The sequence below is a fragment of the Nasonia vitripennis genome, chromosome 2 (assembly GCF_009193385.2).
Source record: "Nasonia vitripennis strain AsymCx chromosome 2, Nvit_psr_1.1, whole genome shotgun sequence".
In the NCBI taxonomy this organism is placed as follows: Eukaryota; Metazoa; Arthropoda; class Insecta; order Hymenoptera; family Pteromalidae; genus Nasonia; species Nasonia vitripennis.
This window is the reverse complement of record NC_045758.1, coordinates 25,656,850-25,671,980: the sequence shown is the minus strand read 5'-3', so window position 1 is coordinate 25,671,980 and position 15,131 is coordinate 25,656,850. Positions and strand designations below refer to the sequence as shown.

At 46.5% G+C, this 15,131-nt stretch overlaps 1 protein-coding gene across 5 annotated transcripts in view; it reads left to right on the top strand.

The window, feature by feature from the left end:
• Nucleotides 1–8,172, top strand: part of LOC100122128 — a 57,222-nt gene extending 49,050 nt beyond the window's left edge. For all 5 annotated transcript variants that reach the window (XM_008219552.4, XM_001605677.5, XM_032596932.1 and 2 more), the window contains 4 exons: nt 2,857–3,220; nt 4,738–5,126; nt 5,229–5,671; nt 5,749–8,172. In XM_008219552.4, the coding sequence (XP_008217774.1) occupies nt 2,857–3,220; nt 4,738–5,126; nt 5,229–5,671; nt 5,749–6,357 (1,805 nt within the window). In that variant the 3' untranslated portion in view covers nt 6,358–8,172. The remainder of the gene's footprint in view (nt 1–2,856; nt 3,221–4,737; nt 5,127–5,228; nt 5,672–5,748) is intronic.
• Nucleotides 8,173–15,131: the final 6,959 nt, after the last annotated feature.

The following is a 15,131-nucleotide window of genomic DNA, read 5'->3' as shown; positions in this document are numbered from 1 at the left end:
ATTTGCACGGACGAGTTGTCGGTCACTGGGTTATTGGTACAGCCGGAGGTTTTGACTTTTCCGCGCTGGCTTGTTGTTGAGAGGGGTTTTTACGAGCGGTGAAAAGTCGTGAGATATTTCAGAACTATACGAGTATGAGGTTTGCGTTATTATGCGAAGTAAGTCGAAGAAACGACGATTAACATCGAAATCGCCGGATAAATATTCAGTACACACAATCTAATCATAGTCTCGCGCGCAGTGTTCGTCTTTAATCAATTTGACGAAAGGCGCTATTCATCAAAATTGTGCAACGCGCTCATGTTTGCGTTATCAGGCAATCATTCTTAGTCACGCGTACGAGAACATTGAGTTATTATTCCGAGCCATGCGCATCCCCGCAGCTGGTGAAAATAATTCTTCGCATTAATTCCATAAATCACTCGACTCCTCCCAAAAAAATCGCAAAATGTAAAAAACGCTCCACTAATAACCGCAAGCGCGCCGCATCCATTGTGCAAAGCGTACAATAAGCCCGACGGGGGGAACAAAGGGCCGCTGCGCAGGCAGCAACATTCTCAGCGCTGTGTTTGTGTGTACACTGTAGTCTCTCGCAAAAGGACGCGAAGAACAACAATAAGCTCGTGGAATTTCACCCTTACGTGTGCGGGAGGGCCGAAAAGATATCCGCGGCCGATAATACCGATTGTTGCTACCGCCTCTCTCTCTCGTGTCCACCTCGCGCGCGCGTTACGCTCCGGCGATCACTATGGAGCTGCTTGGGGATGGGTCAGAAAAAAAGGAAGAGAGAGAGAGAGAGAGAGAGAGAGAGAGAGAGAGAGAGAGAGAGGGAGAGAGAGAAGGCTTCCTACTTCCGTATATGCACACGAAATTTCTCGCGAGCACCCTTTGGGTTCGTTGCTCTATGCTGATACGAGCTCTGTGGGAATGGTATGAGGTAGTCGGGAGCGTATTATATGCGTACCTCGCTCTTGTAACGTAGGATGATTTTTGCATAACCCTAGCGACGAATAAAACAAAAACAGCGTTCTTCTCCGGAGAAAGAAATTTAATTTCAGTGTGTGTGTTTTTTCCAAGGGCACATCACACGACGACGACGACATCGGGATAAATAACGACGTAACGGCGCAGCTCGCGCGATGCACCTTCTGCTTCGCACTTTTTCTCTCTCTCTTTCTCTCTTCTCGCGTCTGCTCTACTTGTGTGCGCGCGTAGGTTCCCGCGCACACTTCCGCTGTTGCTGCTGCTCTTCGGCTCTTTTTTTCTCTCTGTCTCTCGCACACGGGCTTTGTCTTTTTTGCTGATTACGTTTTCCGCGCGCGCGCCGGCGAAAGATTGCTTTCTAAGACTGTATATACCTACGCGCGCGGGCTTTAATTGTTGCCGCTGATTTCGCGCGCGGGGAGCGTGTAATTATGATTTTAATGCGGATGAGAGAGAGAGAGAGAGAGAGGGAGAGAGAGAGAGAGAGAGAGAGACGCCGGCGTAGCGCGTGAGAGATTTTTGCGCTCGGGATACGGGAATTACGACTGCCGGAGAATATTACAACGATCTTGCGCGACTGATCTGGAATGAGCTTTGTGCTCTCTTTGTATCGGCACGTCGTCGTTGCTTTGTTTTTATAGAATAATAACGCGTAAACGATTGAAAGAGCATTCGCGTTTATCGCTTCCTGAGAAGAGCGAGTTCAAGCGCTACAGTAGCTTAGGCGGAAAAAATTGTTTGTCTATAGTTGATGCTCGCTGGCGGGATTGCGCGAATAACTTATTGTGTGTAAGCAGCGCAGTAAAGTTGCATCACTCGTGAATTAACGTCGAATTGACACTGGCTTCGCACGTTTTATAACGGATCGGAAATTTAAATAAACATTATCACAACGTGTGAATCATGTAATCTTCGAGTGAGGATAAACGTGCCGAGTTTAACGTATATACGTACACGAAACTGATTCATGGTTCAGCGAATTACACAATGAATAGGCTAGAAAACAGCAGAGCGATAGTCAATTATATTCTCGCTGATGACTAACCCTTTAGAACTAATAGATATCGACGTGGAAAGATTAAATGAATCCAATAAAAATACGAAACGAACGACTACCTGTTTATGAGAGAGCGGAGATATATATACGCGAACGTGGAAAGATTCATTCAACTCCGCGCAAAGTTCCCTCGCAATAAAAAGGCAATAACGCACGCGAGTACAATAAGCGCAAACAATTACTCGCCAGTCGTACGAGATCGATATTTATAAATCAAAACGCGCAAAAAAACGGATAACAATAAGTCGTAAAAAGCGGCGGCCACGCGAGAGTACGGTTTTCTCAGTACATACTCATAAGTCGTAAAAGTAGCGATATTTATAAGCTTCTCGCGACTTATTCCGCGTAAACTCACACGCGGGAGAGATTGGTTTATCAAGATCGGTTATTGGGACTCCCTCGATTTCGATCGCGATAACGACTCTACGTGTTCGATATATCGGTTTATCTGCGGCGGAAACCGATGATCGCTCCGAAAATAGACGCGTTATTATAGTATGGCTGTGTGACAAAAGGAGGAAGACACGCGTTTCGAGTAAAAGTTCGCCGCGCGGCGATCTTCAAAAAGCTCGGAGATCGTTAAGCCCGTTTGGGGCCGTCTATAAATAGGCTGCGCTGCGCAGATTCTTTTTCGCTGGCGGATTATTTCCAGTATATCATACACATGGCGAGGTTTATGGGCTTTGTATACAGGTCGCGTGCATAATTAATAGGCCGCTTTCGGTGAACGTTATTGTTTCCGGCATCTCCAAAATCTCGAGTCTACACTTTCAGAAAACGAAGCAGCACTAATCGCAAAATTCTTTCTCTTCCAGGCGAAGGCTGCGTGGAGAAGCCCGTGTCGACCCTCTGGCGCAACTACGTCGGCAGCAATCGTCCCGACGTGTCGATGAGGCTGACGGTGACAAACGGGGGCCTGACGGCCACGACCAAGGACCACGGCCTCACCGAGTACTGGGCGCACCGGGTGACCTACTGCACGGCACCGGCTTCGCATCCGAGACTCTTCGTCTGGGTCTACAGACACGAGGGCAGGAGACTCAGGCCTGAGCTCAGGTGTCACGCCGCCCTCTGCTCCAAGGAGTCGATCGCCAGGAGACTAGCCTCGGTACTCAACGCCAGGCTCCAGCAGGCTCTACTCGAGTTCCGCAGGGACAAGGTCTCCAGACAAAACGCAAGGTGGGTTTTAAAACGAGGAATATACGAGTTTTCAAAAGCTGCGACGCACATGTTAAGCGAATCGGTCACGGACAATGAGTTGTATAAGACGTGATCGCGATGCGAGATTTGCTGAAAATAAAACAAAATCGCGCTTATCCACGATTCTAACGTTGATGGTCGTGATATTGCGTAATCGTTTGCTTTCGAACGCACAGCGGTATTGTAATCGGTAATTAGCGATAACAAGTTACGCGTAAAAATAATTTTAATCTTATCTCCGACTTTTAAGCTTGCACTTCGATGTAAAAAGTATACCGACAGTGATTCCCTCGCGTCGTTTTCTCATCAGGCGCGTCTGTAGAAAAACGTTCGTATTTTTCATAGTTCACCTGCAGGAATCACGTTTCGCTCGTCCGTGCGCGTTCGTTAATCAATCGTCATTATAATCTCGTTTACCAATCCCAACCGTGAAGTGACAAACAGGGCTAGTTCGTACTATGTACCCAATTCAAAAAGTCACTTTTAACCGCCAACCTACGAGCGATCGTTCATATGCAGGCACATGACATCTCTCGACCTTGTATACTTTCTAAGAAAAGAAGAACCGAGATATTGCGTTCCGTAATAACATTCGCGACCTTGGCATGCACGAAAAGGATTTTTTTCGTCTTCGAAAAAAGATAATTCATCTTCATGCACAAGCGCGAATGACACGCGCACTTGCTCGCTGTCGAGGCTGAAAGCTACTGAAAAACCATTGAAGTGCAAGATCTCAATCGTACGAGAGCGAGAGATGGAACGAAATTTCTAGCGAGGCTTTTTTTCTCACCGCGCAACGATTGATAGTCTCGTCGTTTTTTGGCCAGCTTTGACTTTCAAGATCGAGTGCGCGCGAGGCAAAAAGCTGAATAATTTCCCGAGAGTTGGGAATCGACTGGTCAAGGTCGTCGGCCAAGTCATTAGAATTCGGTATAAAAAGTTGCTTATAGATTCTCCGATAAAAGCGATGTGTACTATACGCTACGTTTTTGTTAATTGATTTTTACCCAGCGTCCACAGCGTACTTGAACTGCGCGCTTGTGTAACAGCTTTTTACATTATTTATGCTGTGCCTGTACTAAATAAATAAAATGAGTCTCCGACGGATAGAATTCGGGAAGCGTAAACGTTACGCATAATATATGTAAAAGTCCCAATTTTAATAAGTCCGCAACGGCGAGTCGATTACGTCTGAGCATATTTATAAAGCGACCGGAGAGTCGAAAGAAAACCTGTTCCTCTCGCTTATCCATTTCTGTTTGGCCAGTCGAATAAAAATTCCGATAAATCGCGTAAACAGAATTCCAGAAAACACTATACAACGATCTAGCATATAGGCACAGAACGACTCGAGAGTGCATTATTTTGCAACGTCGTGCGAAATACCGGACGTAACGGCTCGCACTCGTAAATTAGCTATTCAAATCGCCCGCGAACTACCGTATCGCCAAATCAAAACCTACGATCCACTGATAAATCCACTTTTCGATCCACAGGTTGTCCCTGGCGAACGCGGTGTACGAGAACCCATCGCTGCCCCGCCGCAAGATCCTCCTGAGCACAGGTGGCTCGAATTACCGGCCACCTCTGGAGCGTTCCAAGAGTGCACCAAAGCTCTCGGCCATCGAGGAAGACGCGGTGGCCGAGGAGATAGAGCAACAGCGCTTCCTCGAGGAGCTCCGCTCCCTGGAGCACGTGGCGCGCACCTGGCAGGAGCAGGAGGGCTGGAGACTAGCCAGACTCCTCGACGCCCTGCACCGGGAGTCGTCCGACGAGAACGGAAGCATCTCCAGTGGGTGCGAGACCGCGAGCACAGCCAACAGCGAGGAGAGAGTCTCCAGCAGCGAGGACTCGCAGCTTCCGCTCGAGCCGGAGATCCCTAACGGTGAGGATCGATTAGATATTCAGCTGGTGACCCAGTTTCAATTTCCACATATGCACGAAGCCAGCAGGACTAATTTACCTTCCCTTTCCTCTCGCATCGCAGGCCAACGAACGAGCGGCAAGGTCCTCACGGCGGCCATGACTACGGCGGGCTCGCAGTCACCTCCGCTCTGCGATCCCAGCAACGAAGGTCCCAGGCGCAACTCGGACGGCTCGCCGAACTTCATGACCTGCGCGGGTAGTCCCAGATTCCGACGCAGGAGCAGCCGACAGACGAGAACCAGGAGCCGCAAGCTCCAGCAGATCGCCGCCGATTGCAGCAGCTTCTCGCTGTCGAGAAGCGAGGGCGAGGAGTCCATGGAGGAGGACGAGCTCGAGGTGCCGAGTTCGACTGTCACCGGACAGACCACCGTCAACGGAGGTGCGGTGCCGAACTTCTTCGAGTTCGAGGACGTCGAGGATCTAGACGAGATCGTCGACTTCCGGCCTCACGGCGAGAGCCCCAGGAGCTCCTGCAGCAGCACGCAGTCCAACCCCAGGCTACAGGTGAGGATTAGAGCAATTGACTCTGCACGTTGCGGATCTATGTAGATTCGGTGTTGTAACCTTTGTTGTTCTTACAGAACGAGAATTACGCGACGTTCATCGCAAGACGAAGCGACGCGATGAAGCGCAGCTCGCGACCCGTCTGCCCCGACTCGAGAGACGAGGTCGACGGCTGCGAGGCTGAAGACAGCGCGACCAACCCGACAACGACGAGCTTCCACACTCTGGGCTCTCTGGACGAGGAGGAGGTCGACAGCGACGAGAGCGGCTACGTCGAGGCCTCGCCCAAGAGCTCAATGGACCGAACGGAGCTCAAGACGCGAAACAACGAACTTGACAAGGAGTCCCAACTCGAGACCAACAATAACAAGCACAACGACGATCAGAGCGACGTCGTTATCACGAGGACGACGTGCCAAGATCTGAGCAGCAACGCTAGTCCCGCCAAGAACGTCATCCTGGCCGATAATGCGGATAAGGCCGAGTTCATCAAGTGCCCGATATCAGAGACCATCAAGAAGCTCGCCAACGCGTCGCTCAGGAGCAGCAAGGCAATCAGGGTGTCGACGAACGCCTGCCTCGAGTCTATCAATAAATCGGCAGCGAAGCAGCCCGAGTTCGACGGAGAATCGCCGAGCCTGCTGCAGAGAAAGCGACTGCTTGCTCAGCACGGCGTCACCGTTTGAAGAGACTCGACCCACCACCGGAAGGATCTTGGGATTTTGAGTCTGAAAGCATGGAGTGCTGCTGCTGTCGCGGCACTGTAAGAGATGATAAAAAGCGTTGCAACGCGAAGTTGCGGAGATTTGAGAGTCTGACAGGAGGATTCTTCGCGAGAAGTGGGTGAAACGAAAGAAATGGCAAACGAAATTCGCAGTATTAAGTTTAGACATTCGTATTCGTAACGCTTATCGCATTCCCGTGTATACCCACTTTATCGCGAGTTTCCTGTGTCGATATCGGACGACGTCTCGTTCATTACTCTCACTTCAGGAAAGACTAGACGGCATAATTGTCCAAACTCGCGGGTTTCGCTCAAAAAACGCTCGACGAGATGCATCAGTTTTGCTGACTGTGCGAAATTATCCGCAAGTGTGCTGATTGCGTGTGTTGCAGATTCGCGAGTCGAGGTTGTAGTTAATTTAAGCGATCAGTTTCGTCGGTGTGTCTTAACGACGATTCTTGGAACTCGCGGATATGAAACCCATTGTTATAAACGCGGCGATACGCTTTCGAAAGAGTATAGTTGTAATAATCGACGTAAATTTAGTGACAAAACGTTTTGTTGTCCCACTTTCTTCGGTGTGTATTTAGATATGACGTTTATCGTTCCTTCCAAGGATGACTCTTTTTTATTTTTTTGATGAAGAGATAATTACGTGTGACTTTGCGTGCAGCTATATTTTAAGTTTGGATTTGGTTTCGTCAGATCGTGCATCAAGAGTGTAGAACGTTTGTTGATAGAGTTTATTTTGAAAACTTTTCCGCGTGTCTATCGTTGAAATTTGAAAAATATAGGATTGGTGAAAGTGATCCATGTGAAATGAATTGTCGGTCTATGTGATATTCTTTTAGGTATATAAACCATTTCGTTGATGCGCTTTGTTTTGATATATGTGCAAAATTATAAATCTGTTTTCGAGCGTTGAGCGCGTAGAAAAATTATGTTCGCTTAAAATGTTTAGATAAGAGTCCCGAAAATAACCCAAAAAAAAAAAAAAATAATAAAACGAATCAAACTATAATGACAAAAAAATTACGAGACTATAAATGTAGAAACCTTGCGACGAATTATATATTAACGAATGCAACAAGCATAAATACATGTATTAATAAATATTTAATAGTTCCATAGTACGTAGAACAATGAATGTGTATAATAATTGTGGAAAGTATCGATTGAACTTTTATGACAGTTGCTTCCAAGTCAACTTATAAACTCGTCGCATAATTGTCACAAAGGCGCGTGGAACACCATCAAACCCTCTGTCAACATAATCAATAGGGAATGTGATGATTAGCAGTGAACTAGAAAGGAGAGATTAGAGACAGTGTCGGATGAGCTTTTCCATGGACATTAATTAATATTATTTTACGAACATTCGCGGAAGCGCTAATCACAAGTGTAGTTCTGCAGTCGTTGCACGCATCTCGTGTATACGCGAATCGAAAGCGAGCTGGACTGTTGCATGGACTCGCTCTCGCGTTGCGTGTTACAAGTTTTTTTTTAATTGTCTAAAAGTATGATTTTCACCATCGTCGCATTGCTGTAGTATTATGAAAAAAAATAAAAATGCTTCGAATGTGCGATTCGACGAAGTGTATTTCGCGTGTATGTATATAATTATTATTCGATGTATATGTATCAATTATGTTGATGCGCCGCCCGATGAGAATGTTCGACTGGTGATGTGCGAGATACTACTAGAAAGGGCTTTATATTGAATCAAACATGGTGCGAATTACGACTCCTTGAAATAATAAACTATTATTAAATTATTCATTTTGTCTTTCGCTTCTTTCCCAACACCAAATACACCTTCAGTTCTGTTGAATATATTTATTTTATTTAGGATTAAACTTGTAGTATATTTTTGGCATAAGGTATTGAAAAATTAACAAAAAATAAATGCTAATATTTATGAGGCATTGGATTGTACTGATTTTATCCAGATTTGTCTGGAACTTTCAATCGTTATTATAAAAAAGGACCAATGAAGATATGGTTTAACTTACGTCATCAGGGTAAAATTAAAAAACTTTGATACAGCAATTTATTTTACTGAAATCTTTTTATTAAAATAACATCATAGTTATATGAATGGGCGCTTAAATATTTTTTTATAGTTATCGCAGCATTAAGGATAAAATACACTTGTAATAAATAAAAAATTTAATAATAATATTAAAACAATATTTATATATTTGCGGCGGCTTGATTAATTTAAATACAAATTATAGAATATTTTACCTAAAGGATCGACTTACCGCACGAAGATAAATGCAAAATGCTGAAATTTCTTACTTCCCTCAATCGCTAATAGAAAACGAAGAAACTTGTGCTAGCTCTTCGTAGATGGCAGTAGTGAGCACTGACTATGCGCCACTTGAAATTTAGAAAGTTTCTCCGTGGCTTGTTTCAGTTTGAATATGATCATTATGCTATTATTATTATGCTTACAGAGCGCTCAGACTTAAAGTGTATGTTATTTTACGTTTAATTTTAAAGATTTCTTTTGAAGTTTAAAAATGGATAAATAATAAAACAATAATACAATATTTTCACATACAAGTTTGTTACATTCTAAATATTTATACAAAAAAATCATCACAATTCTATTCTTACCATCCATTATTATATTATTAAGAAATAGAAGCATGTAAATAGTATTCTAAACATTTATAGGTGTTTGCGCTGAGTTTTTGGTTTTATAATCATAAATAAATAAATATTTATGCTCGAGAGAAAACGTCGACAAATAAATTTGTTCAGGGAAAAGATAATACAACAATTATAATATATAACGTGTGTCGTCTCTTCGTAATATCGCTATCCAGACTTAGATAATCAAGCGATAATAAATTAGTACAACAATTCTAGAAAATTTCGTCCATTATCTCTAATGCAAAGACATGATAAATAACTGTTGACAGAACGACTCAATCAAAAGCCGCCAAAAACGATCTAACCAGCCGATCTCCGCGCACGCAAATAATAAATCGCGCGGCGCATAAAATGAAACGAGAGAAGCGAGCATCCCAAGCTCAGCGACGATTTGCAAGCGGAACGCGAATGATAGAAAGTCGTGGGAATAGTGCGCTGGTAGTAGTGCCACACAGAGCTACGTAGAATACGTGTGTGTATACATATATATATAGTAGGAAGTGGAAGGGCGCTAGCAGCAGCCGCGAGAGAGGCGCGCGGACACCTGAGAGCAGAGCCGGGCCGCGAACACGTCGTCGTCCCGCAGGCCTTGCGCCGTGTCAAGATCAAGGTATCGCCGAGCGCATGTATGCACGTTTCACGTACTTTACACCGCGCGTTTGTTTCGCAGCTGGATTAGCGTGTGCGCGCAAAATACTGACGCGTTTTCTATCGTCGTTGCGATTTTTGTGATTCGATGATGCAAACGTTATACTACATTAGAGTATTCGGAGGAGAAATCTATTTTCGGCTGACCGACCATAGCATCGACGTCGTCTACCGAAGCGTCGCGCCGCTTCTAAACTATCAATTCCTCAATACTTTTCCCTTCCCCGCGCGCGTACCTATACCCTCGTAACCCAAAAATACAGGTGCGCCCACGAAATAAAAAAACGATGTCAGACACCTCGAAGCCGTGCGTGCGTCGGCTCTCGAATAATAAAAAATCGAGTATATAGCTTCCCACGAAGAGAAGGAAAAAAGAAAACAGCGTAACCGCGCCGGCAAGAATGTCAACTCGCGTGTATATGTATAAAAGCAGGTATAGGAGACTTGAAATTTCGAACGAAAGGAAAATACCCGTAATGCAAGTATATACACGTCGAGTATAAGTATCGCTGCAGCAGCTCTTCGAAGTAGGCGCTCGAGCTCGCGCACCCATTTCCGCGGCCTACTAACCGCCGCGTGCGACGACGTCGAGCTCGTCCATTTCGTGAGTGGCTGTGGCTGTGGCTGCTGCTGCTGCTGCTGCTGCTGTCGGCAGCCGTGTATATGGTCCTGAGTCGAGGAGATGAGAGAGAAGAGAGAGCCTTTCTCTCTGCGCGATTATACTCGTAAACATCTTACATAAAGCGTGACGACGACTATGGGACTTTTCGCGAGGAGTAAAATATTCGAGCGCGTTTTCCGTTCCGAAGAGAAGAGAGAATTAACATCCCGTCGACCTTATACAGTTCTTGAGTTATTTCCTCAAATCGCAAACAAACTCGTAAACGCACTACGCTATATACTCCGTCGCTGTGGAGGTTAAAAATAACAGCGTCGTAAACAAATTTTACGATTTTTTCCCACAGGCGAGAGATGCGTCAACCTCGAACACGCGCTACAATAAGCCACAATCCCATGCGCTCGTCTCTCGAAGAAGTGACAAACTTAACGGTCGCCCTCTGGACCACTATACGCATGCCTATACACACCTCCGATGATAACAAACATTAAAAGAAAAAAAACAGACCCGCGTGCCGATAACCCCCTCCGCGCCGCCCACCTGACGCTTGCATTCAAAGTTTTCGGTCTCTCTCTCTCTCTCTCTCTCTCTCTCTCTCTCTCTCTCTCTCTCTCTCTCTCTCTCTCAGCGCTTAAAAGCATCGCCGGCACACACACAGAGCCGCGCATAATCTAATGGGGGCCCGCTGAGTACCTATAGCGCGCTGCGAGAGAGTATAGAGGAGCCCGCAGTGTTAACGGCCTTGCTCGATTATGTAGGTCACGAAACAAGGTCCCGCGCGCCGAGAGGAGCGCCCGCGAGAGAGCGGCGCGAGTTGTGTATATATAGCTACACGTATAGGTATATATACAGCGAGGAGAGATGGATGAAAGAGAAAGACGGCTGCTGCAGAGAGCTGGTATATGCGCGGCTGTAAGGTATAAGGAGAGAGAGACGCGGAAGAGTGGGCAGCGGAGCTGAGCGCGCGAACAATGAGGATCGGAGGTGGTGGCTTTCGCGGCGCGCGCGTGTGTAGATGCTTCTCTTTTTCGAGCTATTGTTTTGTGGGTCGACGATGGGCGCGAGGTTCGTAATGGGCGAATTAGCGCGGGTTATGTGCTCTCTGGGCGTGAGAGATCTTTTTTGCGGTGTGGAAAATAAAAATTCGTTGCGCATGTCCAGCCTCTACAAGCACATACAGCCGATATCTCCGATCGCGGCTACAGACTCTTCCTATACATCGACGAGCTGCCGCGGGACGAGAATTTTTCGCGCGCGAGCCTGCATTATGCGCGTCGTTAGTACCTTGCGCTGCGGGCTTCGAATGCTATATGTATTATATTCAGACGGGAAAGCTGACCAAGCGCACGATTTATCATCATAGGCGCGAAAAATATTCAAATCCAGCTGGCATAGTCATTTGGGTAAACTATATATATACAAACGTTATGGATAGAATTATCCCATTTAATTCGGCGCACATATTCTCAATTTCGCGGACTGTGTGAAACCGCGCGCCGCCGAGAGATGCGCCAGGATAATGCGCGCGGCTTTTATACGTCTGTATAACGCTACACTAATAACGCCGAGAACTTTACCACGAATGTATATATAGGCTCAGACCGCGAAGCGCGCCGGTAAATGTTCTACACACGCCGGCCGTGAAATTCGAAATAAGTAGGTAATGTGTGAACCTCGTTTCGTGCACACGGCGCACGTATAATACGAGCTAAAAACAAATATTTGACTCGCGTTGTTCCCTCGTGTTTTTGTCAAAGACGGCCTGTTTGCCTCAGTTCTTTGAATTTTTTCCCGTTCGATGTAATTGGACGGTTTAAAATAGGGAAGCGAATCGAAAACTCCATTAACTCCATTGCACAATCCGCTCGAGCGAGCGTATAATGACCCGCGTCTCTGTTTAACAGTAAAATTTTGTAACGTTTATATAACAATTACAGCGAGCGCGCAAAGGAGAGCTCAATAACTGTGCCGCGTCAAACGACTTCTGGACTACTGGCGCAGCTCGAAGCCGGAGAATTTCCGCCTATGTTTCTAGCTTTTAAAAAAATCAATCCAATCGAAAGCGTGAAAGACGCGCACGTGCGTATACCGATCAAAATTTCGGTCCGAAATATAGCCCGCGGAGAAAGAGTCAGCTCCAAAAGTATGCAGCAGCCGCAGCATCCGACTGGTCAGGTAGCCTATACATCCACTACGTATAGGATCCTGAAGCGAGTGTATATATATATATATATATATATTTAACCCGGCGCAAGACAGCATCGCGCAGGTAAAGCAAGCGATCGCTAAAAGTGTGCCGCGCTCGTAAGTGGAACATCGCGCGCTGCCTGGTAGCGCGAGCTAAGTGTACCAGCAGCTTGGTCCGCTTCGTCCCTCCCCCCCCCCCCAACCCGCGCGAGCAAACTCGGCATGCCTACCGCCGCGCGCGACGTTGTTGGTGAAAGACTTTCTTCTTCGCGAGCCGCCGACCACGGGAGACTGGCTGCTGCTGCTGCTCTCGAAAGCCAGCTAGTATGCGCTGACGATTTTTCCTTGGTTTGTGTGTGTGTGTGTGTGTACTAGTTGGGACAATGCATGTACAGCTTCGGAAACCGGTCGATCGAGAGAGATACGCTTGCTGCGCGGTTTCGGATGTTACGAGAGGAGATTAAATTGTGCGATTTTTTGCGGATCGGTATGGAGCTATTCGATGTAACGATGATTCAGCCGTGATCGTTGTACTTATTTTTCGCTTATTCGTGTACGTGTATAGCTGACCGGTTATAACGAGGATCGTTACAGCGCGTACTTATAAGTGGAACGCGCGATCAAATACCGATCTTTCAAAATATTTAACTCAAACAAGAATATACAACGCGCGGCGATCCATCATACTCTTCGAGCGACTTTTCACCTCCGAACTCTCTGCGATGGCGATCCACACACGCGCGCGCTCTCCTCAAAATTAGCCTCCTGATCTAGATACATAAAACTCGCGCGCGCGTACTACGGAAGCTTCGAGGAAAAAAATTAATTTTTCTCTTCCCCCAAGCAAAAACGCGTTCCTCCGGCGCACCAAATGCAAATCGCTGCGTATATCCGAAACCGGACACATCGAGAGAGAGAGAGAGAGAGAAAGAGAGAGAGAGAGAGAGAGAGAGAGAGAGAGAGAGACAGAGAGAGAAAGAGGAACCGTAGCAGGCCGATTCCACATGCGCACGCATAAACGACCCGAGCAAGTGAGTCTGCAGCCGGTGCATCGGATGAGGAATCCTCCTGCGGATTGCGCAATTTCGAGAAGAAGAAGGAACCCGTACGTGTAGATACTCACATACGCTCGCGGTGGGCGCGGGTCTGTCTCTCGAGAAACGGATCCTCCTCCTCCTCTCGGCCTGCCGAAAAATCTGGGTCAGCGACCTAACCGCTCGGTTCCCCCTTTGATGCTGCTGCTGCTGCTGCTCGACTCTCTCGCGCTGCCGAATCCGAGAGAGGCGTCTCTCTCTCTCTCTCTCTCTCTCTCTCTCTCTCTCTCATTGTGTGCGCGCGCAACCCCGTTATACATACATAACACACGAGCGCATTGTCCGACTGTGAACGCACTCCGAGTAGTATTATATATCGCGCGAGCGTCTCTCCATCTTTTTATCCAGTCGTCGTCGTCGCCGTCGATCAGGTGGCCCAGATTCCACGCTGTACCTCCGCTTCTCTCTCACTCCTTCCTTCCGAGCTCACCGCCAGATGTTGGCTGCTTGTCAATCGCCGATGCGCTTTAGTCTGCTTTCCGACTGTTTATAACGCTGCAGGTTGATGGGAATTTATCGTACGGAGACGCTCTCGAGTATAGGCAGGGAAAAAAACGAGAGTTGAATGCCGAGGGGGATATAATACAATCGAGCCGATCAATGGGGCCTGACCCCGAAAATCAGGTGCATGTGAGCAGGAAAGTAGCTCGGATTCGGTTGCTCTTTTGTTCGCGAGCAAGGCTTGGCTTTGACTCTTTTACAAGCGTGTGTACTTCGAGTGTGATGCTCGTTAAGTTTCCGCGTATACAGGAAGAAATAATTCCGAGCGCGTGACCTACTTCGCTATACAGCTTGTAATCGAATTCCCACCCAATTCCCTACGAGTTTAAATCGCGTAATACACATCCGCCGACGAAAAGGGTTGCGATTCCGCGCGCGTATGAAAAAATCGGTTCAAGGCTCGTTCCGCTGCCCTACAAAGCCGATCTTCTTTTTTTTGCAGGTTTATTGCGCGTGCTTTACAGCTGTTTCGAGTTGTGCACACACATACGAAAGTCGCCCGACGACCGTGTGCGTCTTATAAGGGAGAAGCGGAGATCGGCTGCACTGAGGAGAGCTTCGGTTCGAAGATGATGCGTGAATATTCCGTGATATTTTTTTCTCTCTCTCTCTCTCTCTCATCCGCGCGCGTCAGCTACAGCTCCTTTCTTTCGTGCTTTGCATTTTAATAGGCGTCATTTCTCGAATGTATTAAAATGATATATATATATATATATATATATATATATATATATATATATATATATATATATATATATATATATATATTCATCCATAATCAAGCGTTCACGTGAAACTTTCTCTAGGCGTAGCTACACGCTTCAATACGTGCGCTCTCGCGGATCATATGCTTCGTTTATTTTTATCGTTCGTTCGCCCGACGTTCGGCAAAGTTCAAGGAGAAGAAAGCTGTGCGCTGTATATTATATAGCCGCGATGTAGTTTGAGAGAGTATTAATAAAATGGGAATGTATTTGTGCCTTTGTTAGAAATTTTACGCGGGAACTGAGATGTATATTGTCGTAC